This window comes from Pseudophryne corroboree, chromosome 12, assembly GCF_028390025.1.
Source record: "Pseudophryne corroboree isolate aPseCor3 chromosome 12, aPseCor3.hap2, whole genome shotgun sequence".
In the NCBI taxonomy this organism is placed as follows: domain Eukaryota; kingdom Metazoa; phylum Chordata; class Amphibia; order Anura; family Myobatrachidae; genus Pseudophryne; species Pseudophryne corroboree.
In genome coordinates, this window is record NC_086455.1 from 171876488 (window position 1) to 171901115 (window position 24628).

The following is a 24628-nucleotide window of genomic DNA, read 5'->3' on the forward strand; positions in this document are numbered from 1 at the left end:
AGCTTTTCCTGAGTCAGATGAATTAAATGAGGTGTGTGATAAAGCGTGGGTTTTTCCCCGATAAAAAAGTGCTAATTTCTAATAAATTATTCGCACTATACCCTTTCCCGCCAGAGGTTAGGGCGCGTTGGGAAACACCCCCTAAAGTAGATAAAGCGCTCACACGTTTATCTAAACAAGTAGCGTTACCGTCTCCTGATACGGCCGCCCTCAAAGAACCAGCGGATAGAAGGCTGGAAAATATCCTGAAGGGTATATACACACATACTGGTGTTATACTGCGACCAGCAATCGCATCAGCCTGGATGTGCAGTGCTGGAGTGGCGTGGTCGGATTCCCTGACTGAAAATATTGATACCCTGGATAGGGACAGTATATTACTAACTATAGAGCATTTGAAGGATGCATTACTATATATGCGTGATGCACAGAGGGATATTTGCACCCTGGCATCAAGAGTGAGTGCTATGTCCATTTCTGCCAGAAGAGCGTTATGGACGCGACAGTGGTCAGGGGATGCGGATTCCAAACGACATATGGAAGTATTGCCGTTTAAAGGAGAGGAGTTATTTGGGGCCGGTCTATCGGACCTGGTGGCCACGGCAACGTCCGGAAAGTCCACCTTTTTACCCCAGGTCACCTCTCAGCAGAAAAAGACACCGTCTTTTCAAACTCAGTCCTTTCGTTCCCATAAGTACAGGCGGGCAAAAGGCCACTCATTTCTGCCCCGGGGCAGAGGAAGAGGAAAAAGACTGCACCAGGCAGCCTCTTCCCAGGAGCAGAAGCCCTCCTCTGCTTCTGCCAAGTCTTCAGCATGACGCTGGGGCTTTACAAGCGGACTCGGACACGGTGGGGGCCCGTCTCAAAAATTTCAACGCGCAGTGGGCTCACTCGCAAGTGGACCCCTGGATTCTGCAGGTAGTATCACAGGGGTACAAACTGGAATTCGAGACGTCTCCCCCTCGCCGGTTCCTGAAGTCTGCTCTACCAAAGTCTCCCTCCGACAGGGAGGCAGTTTTGGAAGCCATTCACAAGCTGTATTCCCAGCAGGTGATAATCAAGGTACCTCTCCTACAACAGGGAAAGGGGTATTATTCCACACTGTTTGTGGTACCGAAGCCGGACGGCTCGGTGAGACCAATTTTAAATCTAAAATCCTTGAACACTTGCATAAAGAGGTTCAAATTCAAGATGGAGTCACTCAGAGCAGTGATAGCAAACCTGGAAGAAGGGGACTATATGGTGTCTCTGGACATCAAAGATGCTTATCTCCACGTCCCAATCTACCCTTCTCACCAAGGGTACCTCAGGTTTGTAGTACAAAACTGTCATTATCAGTTTCAGACGCTGCCGTTTGGGTTGTCCACGGCACCTCGGGTCTTTACCAAGGTAATGGCCGAAATGATGATTCTTCTTCGAAGAAAAGGCGTTTTAATTATCCCTTACTTGGACGATCTCCTGATAAGGGCAAGGTCCAGGGAACAGTTAGAAGTCGGAGTAGCACTATCTCAGTTAGTGTTACGTCAGCACGGGTGGATCCTAAATATTCCAAAATCGCAGCTGATTCCAACGACACGTCTCCTGTTCCTAGGAATGATTCTGGACACAGTCCAGAAAAAGGTGTTTCTCCCAGAGGAGAAGGCCAGGGAGTTATCCGAGCTAGTCAGGAATCTCCTAAAACCAGGCCAGGTGTCAGTGCATCAGTGCACGAGGGTCCTGGGAAAAATGGTGGCTTCTTACGAAGCGATTCCATTTGGAAGATTCCATGCAAGAACGTTTCAGTGGGATCTTCTGGACAAATGGTCCGGATCGCATCTTCAGATGCATCAGCGGATAACCCTGTCGCCAAGGACAAGGGTGTCTCTTCTGTGGTGGCTGCAGAGTGCTCATCTACTAGAGGGCCGCAGATTCGGCATTCAGGATTGGATCCTGGTGACCACAGATGCCAGCCTGAGAGGCTGGGGAGCAGTCGCACAGGGACAAAATTTCCAGGGCTTGTGGTCAAGCATGGAAACATCTCTTCATATAAACATTCTGGAACTAAGGGCCATTTACAATGCCCTAAGTCAAGCAAAACCCCTGCTTCAGGGTCAGGCGGTATTGATCCAATCGGACAACATCACGTCCGTCGCCCACGTAAACAGACAGGGCGGCACAAGAAGCAGGAGGGCGATGGCAGAAGCTGCAAGGATTCTTCGCTGGGCGGAGAATCATGTGATAGCACTGTCAGCAGTGTTCATTCCGGGAGTGGACAACTGGGAAGCGGACTTCCTCAGCAGACACGACCTTCACCCGGGGGAGTGGGGACTTCATCCAGAAGTCTTCCAAGAGATGGTAAACCGTTGGGAAAAACCAAAGGTGGACATGATGGCGTCCCGTCTCAACAAAAAACTAGACAGATATTGCGCCAGGTCAAGGGACCCTCAGGCAATAGCGGTGGACGCTCTGGTAACACCATGGGTGTACCAGTCAGTGTATGTGTTCCCTCCTCTGCCTCTCATACCAAAAGTACTGAGAATCATAAAAAGGAGAGGAGTAAAAACTATACTCGTGGTTCCGGATTGGCCAAGAAGGACTTGGTACCCGGAACTTCAAGAGATGCTCACGGAGGACCCGTGGCCTCTACCTCTAAGAAAGGACCTGCTCCAGCAGGGACCTTGTCTGTTCCAAGACTTACCGCGGCTGCGTTTGACGGCATGGCGGTTGAACGCCGGATCCTGAAGGAAAAAGGCATTCCAGAAGAAGTCATCCCTACCCTGATAAAGGCCAGGAAGGATGTAACCGCAAAACATTATCACCGCATTTGGCGAAGATATGTTGCGTGGTGTGAGGCCAAAGAGGCCCCTACAGAGGAATTTCAACTGGGTCGCTTCCTACATTTCCTGCAAACAGGACTGTCTATGGGCCTAAAATTAGGGTCCATTAAGGTTCAAATTTTGGCCCTGTCGATTTTCTTCCAAAAAGAACTGGCTTCAGTGCCTGAAGTCCAGACGTTTGTCAAAGGGGTACTGCATATACAGCCTCCTTTTGTGCCCCCGGTGGCACCTTGGGATCTCAATGTGGTTTTGGGGTTCCTAAAATCACATTGGTTTGAACCACTCACCACTGTGGAATTAAAATATCTCACATGGAAGGTGGTAATGCTGTTAGCCCTGGCTTCAGCCAGGCGTGTCTCAGAATTGGCGGCTTTATCTTATAAAAGCCCTTACCTGATTTTTCACACGGATAGGGCAGAATTGAGGACTCGTCCTCAATTTCTCCCAAAGGTGGTTTCAACGTTTCACGTGAACCAGCCTATTGTGGTGCCTGCGGCTACTAGGGACTTGGAGGACTCCAAGTTACTGGACGTAGTCAGGGCCCTCAAAATATATATTTCTCTATCGTCCTAGTGGATGCTGGGGTTCCTGAAAGGACCATGGGGAATAGCGGCTCCGCAGGAGACAGGGCACAAAAAGTAAAGCTTTTCCAGATCAGGTGGTGTGCACTGGCTCCTCCCCCTATGACCCTCCTCCAGACTCCAGTTAGATTTTTGTGCCCGGCCGAGAAGGGTGCAATCTAGGTGGCTCTCCTAAAGAGCTGCTTAGAAAAAGTTTAGCTAGGTTTTTTATTTTACAGTGATTCCTGCTGGCAACAGGATCACTGCAGCGAGGGACTGAGGGGAGAAGGAGTCAACTCACCTGCGTGCAGGATGGATTGGCTTCTTGGCTACTGGACATCAAGCTCCAGAGGGACGATCACAGGTACAGCCTGGATGGTCACCGGAGCCGCGCCGCCGGCCCCCTTGCAGATGCTGAAGTCAGAAGAGGTCCAGAATCGGCGGCTGAAGACTCCTGCAGTCTTCTAAAGGTAGCGCACAGCACTGCAGCTGTGCGCCATTTTCCTCTCAGCACACTTCACACGCGGTCACTGAGGGTGCAGGGCGCTGGGGGGGGGGCGCCCTGGGAGGCAAATGTAACCTATATAAAGGCTAAAAATACCTCACATATAGCCCCTAGAGGCTATATGGAGATATTTAACCCCTGCCTGATTTCTCTAAATAGCGGGAGACGAGCCCGCCAGAAAAGGGGCGGGGCCTATCTCCTCAGCACACGGCGCCATTTCCTCTCACAGCTCCGCTGGTCAGGACGGCTCCCAAGTCTCTCCCCTGCACTGCACTACAGAAACAGGGTAAAACAGAGAGGGGGGGGCAAATTTATGGCGATATTTTGATATAACAAAGCAGCTATAAGGGAGCACTTATTATAAGGCTATCCCTGATATATATATATATAGCGCTTTTGGTGTGTGCTGGCAAACTCTCCCTCTGTCTCCCCAAAGGGCTAGTGGGTCCTGTCTTCGTTAGGAGCATTCCCTGTGTGTCTGCTGTGTGTCGGTACGTGTGTGTCGACATGTATGAGGACGATATTGGTGTGGAGGCGGAGCAATTGCCAAATATGAGGATGTCACCCCCTAGGGAGTCGACACCAGAATGGATGCCTTTATTTATGGAACTACGGGATAGTGTCAACACGCTAAAGCAGTCGTTTGACGACATGAGGCGGCCGGACAATCAATTAGTGCCTGTCCAGGCGACTCAAACACCGTCAGGGGCTGTGAAACGCCCTTTGCCTCAGTCGGTCGACACAGACACAGGCACTGACTCCAGTGGTGACGGTGACGAATCAACCGTATTTTCCAGTAGGGCCACACGTTATATGATTTTGGCAATGAAGGAGGCGTTACATTTAGCTGATACTACAGGTACCACTAAACAGGGTATTATGTGGGGTGTGAAAAAACTACCTATAGTTTTTCCTGAATCAGAAGAATTAAATGACGTGTGTAATGAAGCGTGGGTTGCCCCTGATAAAAAGCTGATAATTTCAAAGAAATTATTGGCATTATACCCTTTCCCGCCAGAGGTTAGGGAGCGCTGGGAAACACCTCCTAGGGTGGACAAGGCGCTAACACGCTTATCTAAACAAGTGGCGTTACCCTCTCCTGAGACGGCCGCACTTAAAGATCCATCAGATAGGAGGATGGAAAATATCCAAAAAAGTATATACACACATGCAGGTGTTATACTACGACCAGCTGTAGCGACTGCCTGGATGTGCAGTGCTGGGGTAGTTTGGTCAGAGTCCCTGATTGAAAATATTGATACCCTGGACAGGGACAATATTTTACTGTCGTTAGAACAAATAAAGGATGCATTTCTTTATATGCGTGATGCACAGAGGGATATCTGCACACTGGCATCACGGGTAAGTGCTATGTCCATTTCGGCCAGAAGAGCTTTATGGACGCGACAGTGGACAGGCGATGCGGATTCAAAACGGCATATGGAAGTTTTGCCGTATAAAGGGGAGGAGTTATTTGGAGTCGGTCTATCAGATTTGGTGGCCACGGCTACAGCCGGGAAATCCACCTTTCTACCTCAAGTCACTCCCCAACAGAAAAAGGCACCGACTTTTCAACCGCAGCCCTTTCGTTCCTTTAAAAATAAGAGAGCAAAGGGCTATTCATATCTGCCACGAGGCAGAGGTCGAGGGAAGAGACAGCAACACGCAGCTCCTTCCCAGGAACAGAAGCCTCCCAGGCTTCTACAAAAGCCTCAGCATGACGCTGGGGCTTCTCAAGCGGACTCGGGGACGGTGGGTGGTCGTCTCAAAAATTACAGCGCGCAGTGGGCTCACTCGCAGGTAGATCCCTGGATCCTGCAGATAATATCTCAGGGGTACAGGTTGGAATTAGAGACAGATCCACCTCGCCGTTTCCTGAAGTCTGCTTTACCAACGTCCCCCTCCGAAAGGGAGACGGTTTTGGAAGCCATTCACAAGCTGTACTCTCAGCAGGTGATAGTCAAGGTACCTCTTCTACAACAAGGGAAGGGGTATTATTCCACTCTTTTTGTGGTACCGAAGCCGGATGGCTCGGTAAGGCCTATTCTAAATCTGAAGTCCTTGAACCTGTACATAAAGAAGTTCAAGTTCAAGATGGAGTCACTCAGAGCAGTGATAGCGAACCTGGAAGAGGGGGACTTTATGGTATCCTTGGACATCAAGGATGCGTATCTCCACGTTCCAATTTACCCCTCACACCAGGGGTACCTCAGGTTCGTTGTACAAAACTGTCACTATCAGTTTCAGACGCTGCCGTTCGGATTGTCCACGGCACCTCGGATCTTTACAAAGGTAATGGCCGAGATGATGATTCTTCTTCGAAGAAAAGGCATATTAATTATCCCATACTTGGACGATCTCCTAATAAGGGCAAGGTCCAGAGAACAGCTAGAGATGGGATTAGCACTGTCTCAAGAAGTGCTAAAACAGCACGGGTGGATTCTGAATATTCCAAAATCCCAGTTAATGCCGACAACTCGGCTGCTGTTCCTAGGGATGATTCTGGACACGGTTCAGAAAAAGGTTTTTCTCCCGGAGGAAAAAGCCAAGGAGTTATCCGAGCTTGTCAGGAACCTCCTAAAACCAGGAAAGGTGTCTGTACATCAATGCACAAGAGTCCTGGGAAAAATGGTGGCTTCTTACGAAGCAATTCCATTCGGCAGATTCCACGCAAGAATTTTCCAAAGGGATCTGTTGGACAAATGGTCAGGGTCGCATCTTCAGATGCACCTACGGATAACCCTGTCTCCAAGGACAAGGGTGTCTCTTCTGTGGTGGTTGCAGAGTCCTCATCTATTGGAGGGCCGCAGATTCGGCATACAGGATTGGATCCTGGTGACCACGGACGCCAGCCTGAGAGGCTGGGGAGCAGTCACACAAGGAAGAAACTTCCAGGGAGTATGGACGAGTCTGGAAACGTCTCTTCACATAAACATTCTGGAACTAAGAGCAATATACAATGCTCTAAGCCAGGCAGAACCTCTGCTTCAGGGAAAATCGGTGTTGATCCAGTCGGACAACATCACGGCAGTCGCCCATGTGAACAGACAGGGCGGCACAAGAAGCAGGAGTGCAATGGCAGAAGCTGCAAGGATTCTTCGCTGGGCAGAGAATCATGTGATAGCACTGTCAGCAGTGTTCATCCCGGGAGTGGACAACTGGGAAGCAGACTTCCTCAGCAGACACGATCTTCACCCGGGAGAGTGGGGACTTCATCCGGAAGTCTTCCACATGCTGGTAACCCGTTGGGAAAGACCAATGGTGGACATGATGGCGTCTCGCCTCAACAAAAAACTGGACAGGTATTGCGCCAGGTCAAGAGATCCGCAGGCAATAGCTGTGGACGCGCTGGTAACGCCTTGGGTGTACCAGTCGGTGTATGTGTTTCCTCCTCTGCCTCTCATACCAAAAGTATTGAGAATTATACGGCAAAGAGGCGTAAGAACGATACTAGTGGTTCCGGATTGGCCAAGAAGGACTTGGTACCCGGAACTTCAAGAGATGATCACGGAAGATCCGTGGCCTCTACCTCTAAGGAGGGACTTGCTTCAGCAGGGTCCCTGTCTGTTTCAAGACTTACCGCGGCTGCGTTTGACGGCATGGCGGTTGAACGCCGGATCCTAAAGGAAAAAGGCATGCCGGAAGAAGTCATTCCTACTTTGATTAAAGCAAGGAAGGAAGTAACCGTGCAACATTATCACCGAATTTGGCGAAAATATGTTGCGTGGTGCGAAGATCGGAGTGCTCCGACGGAGGAATTTCAACTGGGTCGATTCCTACATTTCCTGCAATCAGGATTGTCTATGGGTCTCAAATTGGGATCTATTAAGGTTCAAATTTCGGCCCTGTCGATTTTCTTTCAAAAAGAATTGGCTTCAGTCCCTGAAGTCCAGACCTTTGTTAAGGGAGTGCTGCATATACAGCCTCCTGTGGTGCCTCCAGTGGCACCGTGGGATCTCAATGTGGTTTTGGACTTTCTAAAATCTCATTGGTTTGAACCACTAAAAAAGGTGGATTTGAAATATCTCACTTGGAAAGTGACCATGCTTCTAGCCCTGGCTTCTGCCAGGAGAGTATCAGAATTGGCAGCTTTATCTTACAAAAGCCCATATCTGATTTTCCATTCGGACAGGGCAGAACTGCGGACTCGTCCGCATTTTCTCCCTAAGGTGGTGTCAGCATTTCATCTGAACCAGCCTATTGTAGTGCCTGCGGCTACAAGTGACTTGGAGGACTCCAAGTTACTGGACGTTGTCAGAGCATTAAAAATATATATTGCAAGGACAGCTGGAGTCAGAAAATCTGACTCGTTGTTTATATTGTATGCACCCAACAAGATGGGTGCTCCTGCGTCTAAGCAGACGATTGCTCGTTGGATCTGTAGCACAATCCAACTTGCACATTCTGTGGCAGGCCTGCCACAGCCTAAATCTGTAAAGGCCCACTCCACAAGGAAGGTGGGCTCATCTTGGGCGGCTGCCCGAGGGGTCTCGGCATTACAACTTTGCCGAGCAGCTACGTGGTCAGGGGAGAACACGTTTGTAAAATTTTACAAATTTGATACTCTGGCTAAGGAGGACCTGGCGTTCTCTCATTCGGTGCTGCAGAGTCATCCGCACTCTCCCGCCCGTTTGGGAGCTTTGGTATAATCCCCATGGTCCTTTCAGGAACCCCAGCATCCACTAGGACGATAGAGAAAATAAGATTTTACTTACCGATAAATCTATTTCTCGGAGTCCGTAGTGGATGCTGGGCGCCCATCCCAAGTGCGGATTATCTGCATAAATTGTACATAGTTATTGTTAACTAATTCGGGTTATTGTTGAAGGAAGCCATCTTTCAGAGGCTCCGCTGTTATCATACTGTTAACTGGGTTTAAATCACAGGTTGTACGGTGTGATTGGTGTGGCTGGTATGAGTCTTACCCGGGATTCAAAATCCTCCCTTATTGTGTACGCTCGTCCGGGCACAGTACCTAACTGGAGTCTGGAGGAGGGTCATAGGGGGAGGAGCCAGTGCACACCACCTGATCTGGAAAAGCTTTACTTTTTGTGCCCTGTCTCCTGCGGAGCTGCTATTCCCCATGGTCCTTTCAGGAACCCCAGCATCCACTACGGACTCCGAGAAATAGATTTATCGGTAAGTAAAATCTTATTTTCCAGGACGGCTGGAGTCCGGAAATCTGACTCGCTGTTTATCCTGTATGCACCCAACAAGCTGGGTGCTCCTGCTTCTAAGCAGACGATTGCTCGTTGGATTTGTAGTACAATTCAGCTTGCGCATTCTGTGGCAGGCCTGCCACAGCCAAAATCTGTAAAAGCCCATTCCACAAGGAAGGTGGGCTCATCTTGGGCGGCTGCCCGAAGGGTCTCGGCTTTACAACTTTGCCGAGCAGCTACTTGGTCAGGGGCAAACACGTTTGCTAAATTCTACAAATTTGATACCCTGGCTTAGGAGGACCTGGAGTTCTCTCATTCGGTGCTGCAGAGTCATCCGCACTCTCCCGCCCGTTTGGGAGCTTTGGTATAATCCCCATGGTCCTTACGGAGTCCCAGCATCCACTTAGGACGTTGGAGAAAATAAGAATTTACTTACCGATAATTCTATTTCTCATAGTTCGTAGTGGATGCTGGGCGCCCATCCCAAGTGCGGATTGTCTGCAATACTTGTATATAGTTATTGTTACAATATTCGGGTTATTATTGTTGTGAGCCATCTTTTCAGAGGCTCCTTCGTTTATCATACTGTTAACTGGGTTCAGATCACAAGTTGTACGGTGTGGCTGGTATGAGTCTTACCCGGGATTCAATATCCTTCCTTATTATGTACGCTCGTCCGGGCACAGTATCCTAACTGAGGCTTGGAGGAGGGTCATAGGGGGAGGAGCCAGTGCACACCAGCTAGTTCAAGCTTTTACTTTTGTGCCCAGTCTCCTGCGGAGCCGCTATTCCCCATGGTCCTTACGGAGTCCCAGCATCCACTACGGACTATGAGAAATAGAATTATCGGTAAGTAAATTCTTATTATCGCTGGCACCCTCACTAAACAAATCTACATTTGGGAGTGTGAAACCTCCCAGTTAAAATATAATAATTTTTTTGATAAATCCTATTTTGTGTATCTGACTTAGGGGTCTATTCAGTTGATGTCGGAATTGCTGTCAAGTCGGAAAGACTGCAGTTTCCGACTTTTTTTTTTTTTTTTTACTTTTTTTTTTTTGTCGAATCAGGATTCCATTTTTTCAATGGAGCTGCCGTTTTTCCCACTTGTCGGGAAACGCGTGGATCGATGGATTAGCCACGGATCCACGTGTTTTGTCTAATTAGCTGCCAATTCCAACAGGTTTTTGGCCCATTTTCAATAATGCTGATCCGACTTCAAACAAAGTCAGATCAGTATTGTCAAAAACAGGCCAAACCTGTCGGGATTGCCCGCTAATTGAATACTGACCTGTCGGATCCTTTATTTTGAGTTTGGTTGAGAGCTGAACACTACTGTTACATCATAGCGAATAGTAAACGTCTCATACTATAACACCTATTCCTCCCTTGGTCGTTTCCCATGGGATTAAGGTCAGGACTGTCTGGGCCACTCAAGGACATCTATTGTGGCCACGTTTGGTGGCTCCAGTCCTGCTCTTGCTGCGTGTCTGCTGTAAAACAAAACTGTTTCAGCCGTGGACAGCAGGATTGGGTTGTAATGGGCACCGTGCGTCTTACTGGCAATCCTGCATAGATGGCCAGTCCCTGCAGCTGAAAGCGTTCCAGTAACACAACGCTCTGACGCAGTACATGGTGTCCCGCGCAGCTCTCTACACACTGGATCGGAGTTAATAAAGCAAAACTTCTACTTTGTTCTATTGCATAGCTAAACGGACGTGGGACAAATCCTCGTGGAGGCGATGTAAATAATTGTACTGTGTTTATTTTTGTGTGAAGGAACAAAAAACGGCGAGCATGTTACAGCCGCCGTTACGTCACCTTTTTACTGTGCGTTTTACAGACACTTCTTGTTTTTTTCACCCTCCCCAGGCAGCTGACTTGAGCAAACCTATAGACAAGCGGATATACAAAGGGACGCAGCCCACGTGTCATGACTTCAACCATCTCACAGCGACGGCCGAGAGCGTCTCCCTGCTGGTCGGGTTCTCCGCGGGCCAGGTCCAACTCATAGACCCCATCAAAAAGGAGACCAGCAAGTTATTTAATGAGGAGGTAGGTTTGTTTCCAAAGGGTGGGCTTCCAGTTTGTTGTAAGTACATATTTACACTGCAGTTTGGGAAAGGGGTATATAAGTTGAGCATAATTGACCAATCCCTCGTCTACTTGTTATCTCCCCATAATGGTAGATGAGTAATCTGTATACGTAGCCTGTGATCCATTGCAGATTGAGCAGCCAACACATACTTGGTGAGAATCTGACAGGTGAATCCTAGGTGGACCTCACAATGTAATACGCAATGTATGTATATGGTCGAGTCACATTATCACCACCTCATACATGTGACGTCGGCAGTGCGTAGCCCATGAAGTACGTCACATGTCGTGCGCTGGCTTTGTGGAGGTATATAAGGTGTGCGGTAGGCCATCTGCACACACATCACTAGTGACTGCTTTGCATAGGTAATACAGTTGTAGCATAGTACATAGCACACTGGTGCCACAGGATACATGCATTTTGTCCCTCCTCCTTCATCTGGGGGACACTGTTTCCCATGGGGTGTAGAAGAGATTAGAATTTAGGTCAGTTATGCCCAGTATATATACTGAACCCTCCTCTACATCCCCTTGCCAGTTTTTAGTTAAGTGGTACAAGGGTAGTAGCGTATAACTAGTATAGGATCATGTTAGTTTAGGAAACTGAAGAACTAGGTAGGTAGATTTTCTAACATTGCATTTTCCCCAGGAAACAAGACTTGTCCTAGGCGCCATGGTTCTAGTCACTGGTAAGTGGGCAGGGACCTACAGTAACCCCAATGACTGATGATGAGCCGGGGAAGACATGTCATGGCAGCACCAAATGGAGAAAGCTATAGAGAAAAGGAGACCTCTCCAGGTATCTTGTATTAGCCTAACACCAGCAGGAGTTCTAGCAAGCTGCGTCACCTGGGCTGTACACCGTCCCAGTGTGAGTCCAGTCCCAAACCCTCGCTGGGAAATGATAGTCCTACCGGCCAGGTGCCTCGGATCAGTGAGGCACCAGGACGGAGACCAGCATTGTAACAAATTTTACTTTTGCTCCAAGCCCATTTATCTTCAGGCGCAAGGCAGCTACCAGATGAGGTTTACAAAGAACAAATCTGAGCTGTTGAGGTCCTTTTCCATTCTCCACCGGACAGGTGTCACAACTGAGCGAAGTCTTTTAGGTTGAAGTGCAGTAATTATGCTGCTTCTGTTTCAGGGACTTTGCTCTACAGCCATATTTCGATTGGCCATAAATATCTTAGGACTTGGAAGAGTTTTGTGTGCCCTGACCATGCTTACGCTGTGATTCGGAGGAGAACGATTCAGATAGTCTGACAATGCCACAGCCATGGGTTATATGAACCCTTACGGTGGTGGGTACAAGGAGTGCCTTTGTCATGAATTCATCTTTTAGGATTGTGACTTGAGCTCCGCTGTTTGTCCTTGCTATCTCGGCAGTGTTCATCTCAGCAGAGTAGAAAATTGGGTCCACACTCTGTACTCCAAGGACAGAACGTTGCAGATTGCTGGACACAGGCCTGATGGCTTCCAGACAAAGCAAACAACTTTTTCTCAAAGTCCAGGGACACATGGGCATCTGAAGTGCATGCCGTGTCAATCCCATAGAGATTTCACCTGGCATATCTTTTCCCTGCCCTTACATCACTGCCTCAGGTTCCGAAGAACGTAAGAAGGGAATGGATCCAAGTGCCGGTGTGAATCTCCAGATTGGCGACGGAGGGCCTGGTACTCGGCCATGAAAATGGGCCCAGACGACCTGCACTCAGGGCCCGTCTCTTCACTCCTTTTCTCACTTTGGCGGCACGGATATTGAAGCCAGGTTTTTGGAAAACGAGGCATTCTCAGAGTGCTGCAAACGGGATGTAGTTATGATCCCGGCGGACAACAGACAGACGCCGGGATCTTGACCGCCAGAATGCCAGCAGGGGGCCCAGGGCTATTCCCACTTTCTCTAACGTCCTAAGTGGATGCTGGGGACTCCGTCAGGACCATGGGGGATAGCGGCTCCGCAGGAGACAGGGCACAAAAATAAAGCTTTAGGATTAGGTGGTGTGTACTGGCTCCTCCCCCTATGACCCTCCTCCAAGCCTCAGTTAGGTTTTTGTGCCCGTCCGAGCAGGGTGCAATCTAGGTGGCTCTCTTAAAGAGCTGCTTAGAAAAAGTTTTTTAGGTTTTTTATTTTCAGTGAGTCCTGCTGGCAACAGGCTCACTGCATCGAGGGACTTAGGGGAGAGAATTTCAACTCACCTGCGTGCAGGATGGATTGGATTCTTAGGCTACTGGACACCATTAGCTCCAGAGGGAGTCGGAACACAGGTCTCACCCTGGGGTTCGTCCCGGAGCCGCGCCGCCGACCCCCCTTACAGATGCTGAAGATTGAAGGTCCGGAAACAGGCGGCAGAAGGCTCTTCAGTCTTCATGAAGGTAGCGCACAGCACTGCAGCTGTGCGCCATTGTTGTCACACACTTCACACCAAGCGGTCACGGAGGGTGCAGGGCGCTGCTGGGGGCGCCCTGGGCAGCAATATTTTAATACCTTAAGGCAAAAGAATACATCACATATAGCCATTAAGGCTATATGTATGTATTTAACCCATGCCAGTTATCTAAATCTACGGGAGGAAAGCCCGCCGAAATAGGGGGCGGGGCTTATTCTCCTCAGCACACAGCGCCATTTTCCTGCTCAGCTCCGCTGTGAGGAAGGCTCCCAGGACTCTCCCCTGCACTGCACTACAGAAACAGGGTAAAACAGAGAGGGGGGGCATTTTTTGGCGATATATTGGATATATTTAAGCTGCTATAAGGAACAACACTTATATAAGGTTGTTCCCATATATATTATAGCGCTTGGGTGTGTGCTGGCAAACTCTCCCTCTGTCTCCCCAAAGGGCTAGTGGGGTCCTGTCTTCGATAAGAGCATTCCCTGTGTGTCTGCTGTGTGTCGGTACGTGTGTGTCGACATGTATGAGGACGATGTTGGCGTGGAGGCAGAGCAATTGCCGATAATGGTGATGTCACCCCCCAGGGAGTCGACACCGGAATGGATGGCTTTGTTTATGGAATTACGTGATAATGTCAGCACATTACAAAAATCAGTTGACGACATGAGACGGCCGGCAAACCAGTTAGTACCTGCCCAGGCGTCTCAGACACCGTCAGGGGCTGTAAAGCGCCCTTTACCTCAGTCGGTCGACACCGACCCAGACACAGACACTGAATCTAGTGTCGACGGTGATGAAACAAACGTATTTTCAAGTAGGGCCACACGTTATATGATCACGGCAATGAAGGAGGCTTTGCATATCTCTGATACTGCAAGTACCACAAAAAGGGGTATTATGTGGGGGGTGAAAAAACTACCTGTAGTTTTTCCTGAATCAGAGGAATTAAATGATGTATGTGATGAAGCGTGGGTTAACCCAGATAGAAAAATGCTAATTTAAAAAAAGTTATTAGCATTATACCCTTTCCCGCCAGAGGTTAGGGCGCGCTGGGAAACACCCCCTAGGGTGGATAAGGCGCTCACACGCTTATCAAAACAAGTGGCGTTACCGTCTCCTGATACGGCCGCCCTCAGGGATCCAGCGGATAGGAGACTGGAAACTACCCTAAAAAGTATATACACACATACTGGTGTTATACTGCGACCGGCCATCGCCTCAGCCTGGATGTGCAGTGCTGGGGTCGTCTGGTTGGATTCCCTGACTGAAAATATTGATACCCTGGATAGGGACAGTATTTTATTGACTATAGAGCAATTAAAGGATGCTTTCCTTTATATGCGAGATGCGCAGAGAGATATTTGCACTCTGGCATCGAGAGTAAGTGCGATGTCCATATCTGCCAGAAGGAGTTTATGGACGCGACAGTGGTCAGGTGATGCGGATTCCAAACGACATATGGAAGTATTGCCGTATAAAGGGGAGGAATTATTTGGCGTCGGTCTATCGGATCTGGTGGCCACGGCAACTGCCGGAAAATCCACTTTTTTACCTCAGACCCCCTCCCAACAGAAAAAGACACCGTCTTTTCAGCCGCAGTCCTTTCGTTCCTATAGGAACAAGCGGACAAAAGGACAGTCATATCTGCCTCGGGGCAGAGGAAGGGGTAAGAGAGGGCAGCAAGCAGCCCCTGCCCAGGAACAGAAGCCCTCCCAGGGTTCTGCAAAGCCCTCAGCATGACGCTGGGGCCTTACAAGCGGACTCAGGAACGGTGGGGGGTCGACTCAAGAATTTCAGCGCACAGTGGGCTTGCTCACAGGTGGACCCCTGGATTCTGCAGGTAGTATCTCAGGGTTACAGGTTGGAATTCGAGAAGTCTCCCCCTCGCCGGTTCCTAAAGTCTGCTTTGCCAACGTCTCCCTCAGACAGGGCGACGGTATTGGAAGCCATTCACAAGCTGTTTGCTCAGCAGGTGATAGTCAAGGTACCCCTCCTACAACAGGGAAAGGGGTATTACTCTACGCTATTTGTGGTACCGAAGCCGGACGGCTCGGTAAGACCTATTCTAAATCTGAAATCTTTGAACCTGTACATACAAAAATTCAAGTTCAAGATGGAGTCACTCAGAGCAGTGATAGCGAATCTGGAAGAAGGGGACTTTATGGTGTCCCTGGACATAAAGGATGCTTACCTGCATGTCCCAATTTGCCCTTCACATCAAGGGTACCTCAGGTTCGTGGTGCAAAACTGTCATTATCGGTTTCAGACGCTGCCGTTTGGATTGTCCACGGCACCTCGGGTCTTTACCAAGGTAATGGCCGAAATGATGATTCTTCTGCGAAGAAGAGGCGTATTAATTATCCCTTACTTGGACGATCTCCTGATAAGGGCAAGGTCCAGAGAACAGCTGGAGGACGGAGTAGCACTAACCCAAGTAGTGCTGCAACAACACGGGTGGATTCTGAATTTTCCAAAATCTCAGTTGACCCCGACAACACGTCTGCTGTTCCTGGGAATGATTCTGGACACGGTTCAGAAAAAGGTGTTTCTTCCGGAGGAGAAAGCCAGGGAGTTATCCGAACTTGTCAGGAACCTCCTAAAACCAGGGACAGTGTCTGTGCATCAATGCACAAGAGTCCTGGGAAAGATGGTGGCTTCTTACGAAGCGATTCCATTCGGCAGATTCCACGCACGAACTTTTCAGTGGGATCTGCTGGACAAATGGTCCGGATCGCATCTGCAGATGCATCAGCGGATAACCTTATCGCCCACGGACAAGGGTGTCTCTTCTGTGGTGGTTGCAGAGTGCTCATCTGTTAGAGGGCCGCAGATTCGGCATACAGGACTGGGTCCTGGTGACCACGGATGCCAGTCTGAGAGGCTGGGGAGCGGTCACACAAGGAAGAAACTTCCAGGGAGTATGGTCAAGCCTGGAGATGTCTCTTCACATAAATATACTGGAGCTAAGAGCGATTTACAATGCTCTAAGTCTGGCAAAACCCCTGCTTCAGGGTCAGCCGGTGTTGATCCAGTCGGACAACATCACGGCAGTCGCCCACGTAAACAGACAGGGCGGCACAAGAAGCAGGAGAGCAATGGCAGAAGCTGCAAGGATTCTTCGCTGGGCGGAAGATCATGTGATAGCACTGTCGGCAGTATTCATTCCGGGAGTGGACAACTGGGAAGCAGACTTCCTCAGCAGACACGATCTACACCCGGGAGAGTGGGGACTTCATCCAGAAGTCTTCCACATGATTGTGAACCGTTGGGAAAAACCAATCGTGGATATGATGGCGTCCCGCCTCAACAAAAAACTGGACAGGTATTGCGCCAGGTCAAGAGATCCTCAGGCAATAGCTGTGGACGCTCTGGTAACACCGTGGGTGTTCCAGTCAGTGTATGTGTTCCCTCCTCTGCCTCTCATACCAAAAGTACTGAGAATTATACGGCAAAAGGGAGTAAGAACGATACTAGTGGCTCCGGATTGGCCAAGAAGAACTTGGTACCCGGAACTTCAAGAGATGCTCACGGAGGATCCGTGGCCTCTACCTCTAAGACGGGACCTGCTTCAGCAGGGACCGTGTCTATTCCAAGACTTACCGTGGCTGCGTTTGACGGCATGGCGGTTGAACGCCGAATTCTAAAGGAAAAAGGCATTCCGGAAGAGGTCATTCCTACACTGGTAAAAGCCAGGAAGGAGGTGACTGCACAACATTATCACCGCATTTGGAGAAAATATGTTGCGTGGTGTGAGGCCAGGAAGGCCCCCACGGAGGAATTTCAACTGGGTCGATTCCTACATTTCCTGCAAACAGGATTGTCTATGGGCCTCAAATTGGGGTCCATTAAGGTTCAAATTTCGGCCCTGTCGATTTTCTTCCAGAAAGAATTGGCTTCAGTTCCTGAAGTCCAGACTTTTGTAAAAGGAGTACTACATATACAGCCCCCGGTTGTGCCCCCAGTGGCACCGTGGGATCTTAATGTAGTCTTGGATTTTCTCAAATCCCATTGGTTTGAGCCGCTCAAATCGGTGGAGCTGAAGTATCTTACGTGGAAAGTAACCATGCTACTGGCCCTGGCTTCAGCCAGGAGAGTATCAGAATTGGCGGCTTTATCATATAAGAGCCCATATCTGATTTTCCATACGGACAGGGCAGAACTGCGGACGCGTCCTCATTTTCTGCCTAAGGTGGTGTCAGCGTTTCACCTGAACCAGCCTATTGTGGTGCCTGCGGCTACTAACGAGTTGGAGGATTCCAAGTTGTTGGACGTGGTCCGGGCATTGAAAATATATATTTCAAGAACGGCGGGAGTCAGAAAGTCTGACTCACTGCTTATATTGTATGAACCCAACAAGATGGGTGCTCCTGCTTCTAGGCAGACGGTTGCTCGTTGGATTTGTAGCACAATTCAACTTGCACATTCTGTGGCAGGCTTGCCACAACCTAAATCTGTCAAGGCCCATTCCACAAGGAAAGTGGGCTCATCCTGGGCGGCTGCCCGGGGAGTCTCGGCATTACAACTCTGCCGAGCTGCTACTTGGTCAGGGGCAAACACGTTTGCAAAATTCTACAAATTTGATACCCTGGCTTAGGAGGACCTTGAGTTCTCTCATTCGGTGCTGCAGAGTCATCCGCACTCTCCCGCCCGTTTGGGAGCTTTGGTATAATCCCCATGGTCCTGACGGAGTCCCCAGCATCCACTTAGGACGTTAGAGAAAATAAGAATTTACTTACCGATAATTCTATTTCTCGTAGTCCGTAGTGGATGCTGGGCGCCCATCCCAAGTGCGGATTGTCTGCAATACTTGTACATAGTTATTGTTACAAAAAAATCGGGTTGTTATTTGTTGTGAGCCGTCTGTTCAGAGGCTCCTACGTTTGTCATACTGTTAACTGGGTTCAGATTACAAGTTATACGGTGTGATTGGTGTGGCTGGTATGAGTCTTACCCGGGGTTCAATATCCTTCCTTATTGTGTACGCTCGTCCGGGCACAGTATCCTAACTGAGGCTTGGAGGAGGGTCATAGGGGGAGGAGCCAGTACACACCACCTAATCCTAAAGCTTTTATTTTTGTGCCCTGTCTCCTGCGGAGCCGCTATCCCCCATGGTCCTGACGGAGTCCCCAGCATCCACTACGGACTACGAGAAATAGAATTATCGGTAAGTAAATTCTTATTTTTGGGTGTCAACAACACCCATAGAGTGGGACTAGAACCTGTGGCAAGCGCAGCGAGTCCGCATGGGGCTTCGTTGCGCTCACCCCCTGCTGGCATTCTGGCGGCCAGGCTCCCGGTGTCGATATGTTGACCACCGGGATCCCGCCCGCCGGTAACCCGTACCCAACGCACAATGATTAGGACTAGAAAGTCCTCCTCTCTACAGATCTACCGGTTCCTTAAAGGTTCAGGTATCCACATTATCTGTGTATTGTCGGAGGATGTTGGCGGACATCCCATAAGTGGCGATTTTGCAGAGGGTGATTCCTATGCAGCCGCCGTATGTTCCTCCTTGGAGCCCTGGGACCTTAACCTTGTTCTTTCAGCTCTTCAGCTTCTTTCATTTAAACCTTTGGCAACCAATGATCTTGGAAGATGGTTCTTCTATTAGCTATCACATTAGCAGGGTGACAGAATTGGGAGCTCTGTCTTGTATTTCACAATGATAGGGCAGTATTGCAGACTAGTCCATTGTTCCAGGTAATGTTGTATCCAGTTTTCATCTTTAATAGGAGATTGTCCTTCCCATTTTTCAGTTTTCAGTCATTCACTATACATAGCCCTCTCCTCCTGCAGGAAGTGGGGAGAGCTTTGGAGAGTTACCCAGGGAGAACGCAAGAGACGGACTTTGTTCCCGTAATATGGGTTGGCCAGCCTCCATGTGGATGAGGCCTACTATTCAGCAGGCTTATACTACAGGTGGACAGCCTTCTCCTTCCCAGATCTCTTCTCTTTACTCCAGATCGGTTGGTGGTTTGTGGGTGGTTAGGCACAGAACCTCAACCCAGTAGGTGTGTCGGATGGTACAGTAGTCGTCGGTTCCCCAGAATTATAACAATGTCAGAGTTTTGCATCAGAAGATGCTCATTCTGTAAAACCACTGATCAGATCAGTATTGGCAGAGCATTCCCTCCCCTGACCATGGCTTCTGTGAGTAGTGCCCCCTGATGGAGGAGGAGTGAACATTATTGGTACTCTCTTTGAATCCTGGTCTTCAAGTCTGAGGGACACTGTTCTCGTCCAGTTCTTTCTCTTCTATTGTAATGTATCTGTCTCGCTATACCTTAACAGGGCTGTAGGGGAAGGGCATATACACTGCACATAACCTAATTGAGTGCTAGTCCTTAACACCCTAAAGAGCAAAGTCCCCAGATGGTTCCGGAGAAAGATTTAGCAGCGAGTAAATTCTGTTCTATTTGGTGTAATGGGCAGATGACTCTGGCCTGGTGCACAGTAACTCCTAGACACAATACAACCAGCGCACTTCAAGGACCACTAAGCGCCAAATCTGGTACAATCATACAATGACAAACTGCATTTTTCTGTGTTACTGATGTTATACCGCAGTACGGTTACTTTCCCACGGTTACAGAGCTGAAGCTTGCATGGGGAACTTGCCCTAGAATTGCAATTGTATTAACCACCGTCCTCTTTACCAAGCGTCTTCATGCCTTTCATTGTTGGAAAACCAAAATCCAGGTCAGGAACATCTTGTGTAAATTTGAAAGCAACATAATATTACATAAGGAACACATTTAGTTAAGAAAATTATGTATTTTTGTTGACACTTACGATTAAAATACCCCAATATTAGTTTGGTCAATTGTGTTTTACAGTATAATATGCAACTACCTGAGGTTCATCACTCATTCTGCTGTTTAAATGATGTTGTCTTAAAATAATATTATTTCCACCTACATATTCATTTGCGTATGCTGAAATGTTTTACACCCATCCTATGTATACACAGGTGCCCTCACCCCCTCACCCAACATAACTTCATTATACGTCCCAGGGCAAATGAAGGTGAAGTTTTTCCAGGATACAATAGTTCATACTACGGAGACTAATGATACATTGATGAATTGTAGATAGTTTTTTTTTATGTATGTCAATTTTTACCGATTTATATATTTTGTTTTCTTCCTCGAATATTGTTAAACGTGACCTGCCTTTTCTCCTCTTCTCTCTGACAGAGGCTAATAGACAAGTCCAGAGTCACTTGTGTAAAATGGGTCCCAGGCTCCGAAAGTCTCTTCCTTGTAGCTCATTCCAGTGGGAACATGTACTTGTATAATGTGGAACACACGTGTGGCACCACGGCCCCCCATTATCAGCTACTTAAGCAAGGAGAAAGTTTTGCCGTACATACGTGCAAAAGCAAGTCGACACGGAACCCCCTGCTGAAATGGACTGTCGGAGAGGGGGCCCTCAACGAGTTTGCCTTTTCCCCGGACGGGAAGTTCTTGGCTTGCGTGAGCCAGGACGGCTTTCTCAGAGTGTTCAACTTTGATTCTGTGGAGCTGCACGGTACTATGAAGAGTTATTTTGGGGGACTTCTCTGTGTGTGTTGGAGCCCTGATGGCAAGTACATTGTAACCGGCGGAGAGGATGACTTGGTAACCGTGTGGTCGTTTGTTGACTGCCGTGTAATAGCCAGAGGTCAGGGACACAAGTCTTGGGTCAGTGTGGTGGCCTTTGACCCTAATACCACTAGTGTAGAGGAAACGGATCCTATGGAGTTCAGTGGGAGTGATGAAGATTTCCAGGAACTGATCAGCTTTGGTAGAGATAGGGCCAACAGTACACAGTCAAGATTGTCCAAAAGGAACTCTACCGACAGTCGGCCGGTTAGCGTTACTTACAGGTTTGGCTCGGTAGGCCAGGACACGCAGCTGTGTTTATGGGACCTTACAGAAGACATCCTTTTTCCTCATCAGCCTTTGTCAAGAACAAGGACACATACCAACGTAATGAATGCCACGAGTCCTCCCGCGGGAAGCGGACCTGCAAACCCAGGCAGCAACGGCAACAGCGTCACAACGCCAGGGAATGCTATACCTCCCCCCCTGCCTAGGTCCAACAGCCTTCCCCACTCTGCCGTGTCCAACACCGGCAGCAAAAGCAGCGTGGACAGCGCCATCGCGTCCGGCGTCAGCAAGTTCGCCACTCTGTCCATTCACGACCGCAAGGAAAGGCATCACGACAAAGACCACAAGCGCAATCACAGTATGGGACATATAACCAGCAAGAGTAGCGACAAACTCAACCTAGTTACTAAAAACAAAACGGACCCTGCTAAAACATTGGGGACCCCTCTTTGCCCCCGGATGGAAGACGTTCCTTTGTTAGAGCCTCTTATCTGTAAAAAGATAGCACACGAGAGACTAACTGTGCTTATTTTTCTTGAAGACTGTATAGTCACTGCTTGTCAGGAAGGATTTATTTGCACATGGGCCAGGCCTGGTAAAGTGGTAAGTTTTAATCCTTAATGCTGAGTAAAGGTTAGAGTTTGGGTAGTTTTTTAGCTGACGGGTCATCTGTATGCTGCGGGGAATAGCCATTATGTAGGCACAGCCAATCACCAGCGATGTCGCCAGTACCTAGCGAATCAATGGGCTGCCTCTGGGCTCCGCCCGCAGAATGACTCCTCCTTGCGCATCAGTGATGCGTCCGCTTTATCATTCTGGGAAAATGCTGATCTGTAATTCAATGTAGAAAGCTTTTTCTTTCCCCCCCTCCCCCCCTTTCCTTTGAGGCATATTTTGGTTACTGCATGTCATACTGTTTTGAATCATTTGAAATTTTGCCACAGCAACCTGTGTGTGTCGGAAAATTCTAGATGTACTATTGAATTGCATTGTGCCAACCAAAGAGAGCAAACCAACCATTAACCAGAAGCACTGTACATTGTAAGCTATAGAATGTGTGTTCCCCAGCAAAAACCCATGTTCAGGAAACAGGCAGAGCGGGCTACCGGGGCCGCTGCAAGCTTAAGCTAAAGTAATAGAGAGGCGTGCAGATTATGTGGATGATTCGTGGCCCGATTTTACGTATTGGAGACGCTCGCTCATGTATTGATTGGAAAGAAAAAAAAAAGTGTATTTATTGAGTCAATCTAGAAGCCAACCAAACGTGGACGCAAGTTTATCCTATTAAGCTAATAAGATCTGTATTTCTGTAAATAAAACGGTTACCTTGATTTATTTAGTATTCTCAATGTGTAACTCTTTCTTATAACACTTGACAAATACATATTTTATTTCCCAGTTTAAAAGCCTACTAGCTAGCTATTCATCTTACAAAACTCAGCAAGTTACAGGCAATGTAAAAAACGTATTCCGTAACCCTCTACTCAGTGTATTTGGTCATACTACTTATTTGGTTTTTATGGGGGTTGCTTTTTTTGGGGGGGGGTTTAAGTCAGGATTTTTCTTCAGCTTTTTACATAGTGTTCTAAAGCAAAAAATAGTTGTTCAGGAGAACTATTCAGAGCTGAAGTATTGCAGATTTCTATTGCTCGCTTTCTCCTCCCTCATCTTTCGATTACTCGCTCTCTTCCCCACTAACCTTCCGTCTGCTCGCTCTCTCCCTCCTTCACCTCCCCTCTGCCTACTCTAGCTCTCCCTCCTTCACCTCCCCTCTGCCTACTCTAGCTCTCCCTCCTTCACCTCCCCTCTGCTTACTCTAGCTCTCTCCTTCCTTCACCTCCCCTCTGCTTACTCTAGCTCTCTCCCTCCTTCACCTCCCCTCTGCTTACTCTAGCTCTCTCCCTCCTTCACCTCCCCTCTGCTTACTCTAGCTCTCTCCCACCTTCACCTCCCCTCTGGATACTCTAGCGCTCTTCCTCCTTCACTTCACCTCTCTGCTTACTCTAGCTCTCTCCTTCACCTCCCCTCTACTTGCTCCTAGCTCTCTCCCTCCTTCACCTCCCCTCTGCTTGCTCTAGCTCTCTCCCTCACTAACCTACCCATGCTTGCTCTAGCTCTCTCCCTCACTAACCTCCCCTCTGCTTGCTCTAGCTCTCTCCCTCCTTCACCTCCCCTGCTGCTTGCTCTAGCTCTCTCCCTCCCCCTCCCCCTCTGCTTACTGTAGCTCTCTCCCTCCTTCACCTCCCTTCCTCTCACAATCTCCCCCTCACATTCCAGCTATTTGCTCTCCCCCCCCACCCCCCCTCACTTTGCCTATATGTGTGCTAACCCCCATCCCACCCCCCATTCAATAATTTCTCATACCACTCTTACTCTCTTTTCCTCTTAATTAGAGTATTGCAATAACTCACAAAATGGCTGAATCCATGTGCTTGTGTGTTTCTGCCAGGCACGCTCGGATATACAGTATAAACAGACACCACTGAATTTATTAGTTCTGAAAAATCATTGTTTACTATGACTTTCTGACATAACTCTGAAATTTAGGTTTTTGCCTGAAATCAACTTTTCATAACTCAGAAACACACTGTTCACATATTACAGAAAGATTGTGGATAATGGATGTGCTTTAGTAACCTTTAACCATAGAAATAACTGTAGGCTGCAGTGATTTATTTTCATGGTTAGATGCTAGAAATTGTGCATTATTTTAACGTTTTGTAACGTTTCAGAAGCAGTGTGTTCCTGAGTTGTCAAGAGCTCATTTTAGGCAGAACTAATCTTCAAGTATCAGGAGCGCTATCCTGTTCATGGAGGATGTGCAGGATCCTACCATGTGTCCTTATCTGCAGGCACACGACGGCCCCCCATTGCCCATGAAGCGTATAATACCCCTCTCGGGGTGATATGAGTTCATGCCATGTTCCCAAAGAATAGAACTTTTTTTGGGAGAATATAAACCACTTGTTTCGCTGCATATTCATTTCCCACATCAATCAGAAACAACTTTCACTCCTACACTGTGGTTTATAATTCTTGTTCAGATCCTAAACTAGCTTTGTTGCTAGGCAATAACATGTTTAGACATTCCCTTCTCCATTTAATGACCTTTCTTTCTTGATACGGCAATAAATTCCATGGATGTGAATAAAACGGAGTTTATTGTAAATACAGCAGTGTCCAGAGATCTTGGAGTGGTTTGATGTATTTTCTGTTTAAGGGCTCCTGCC

The 24628-nt window shown here is 48.3% G+C and overlaps 1 protein-coding gene across 1 annotated transcript in view; it reads left to right on the plus strand.

The window, feature by feature from the left end:
* The window catches only part of WDR20 (WD repeat domain 20), a 64530-nt gene that overhangs the window by 31048 nt on the left and 8854 nt on the right, over positions 1-24628 (plus strand). The window contains exons 2-3 of the mRNA XM_063948557.1: positions 10913-11095; positions 20724-22001. Coding sequence (XP_063804627.1) covers positions 10913-11095; positions 20724-22001 — 1461 coding nt within the window. The remainder of the gene's footprint in view (positions 1-10912; positions 11096-20723; positions 22002-24628) is intronic.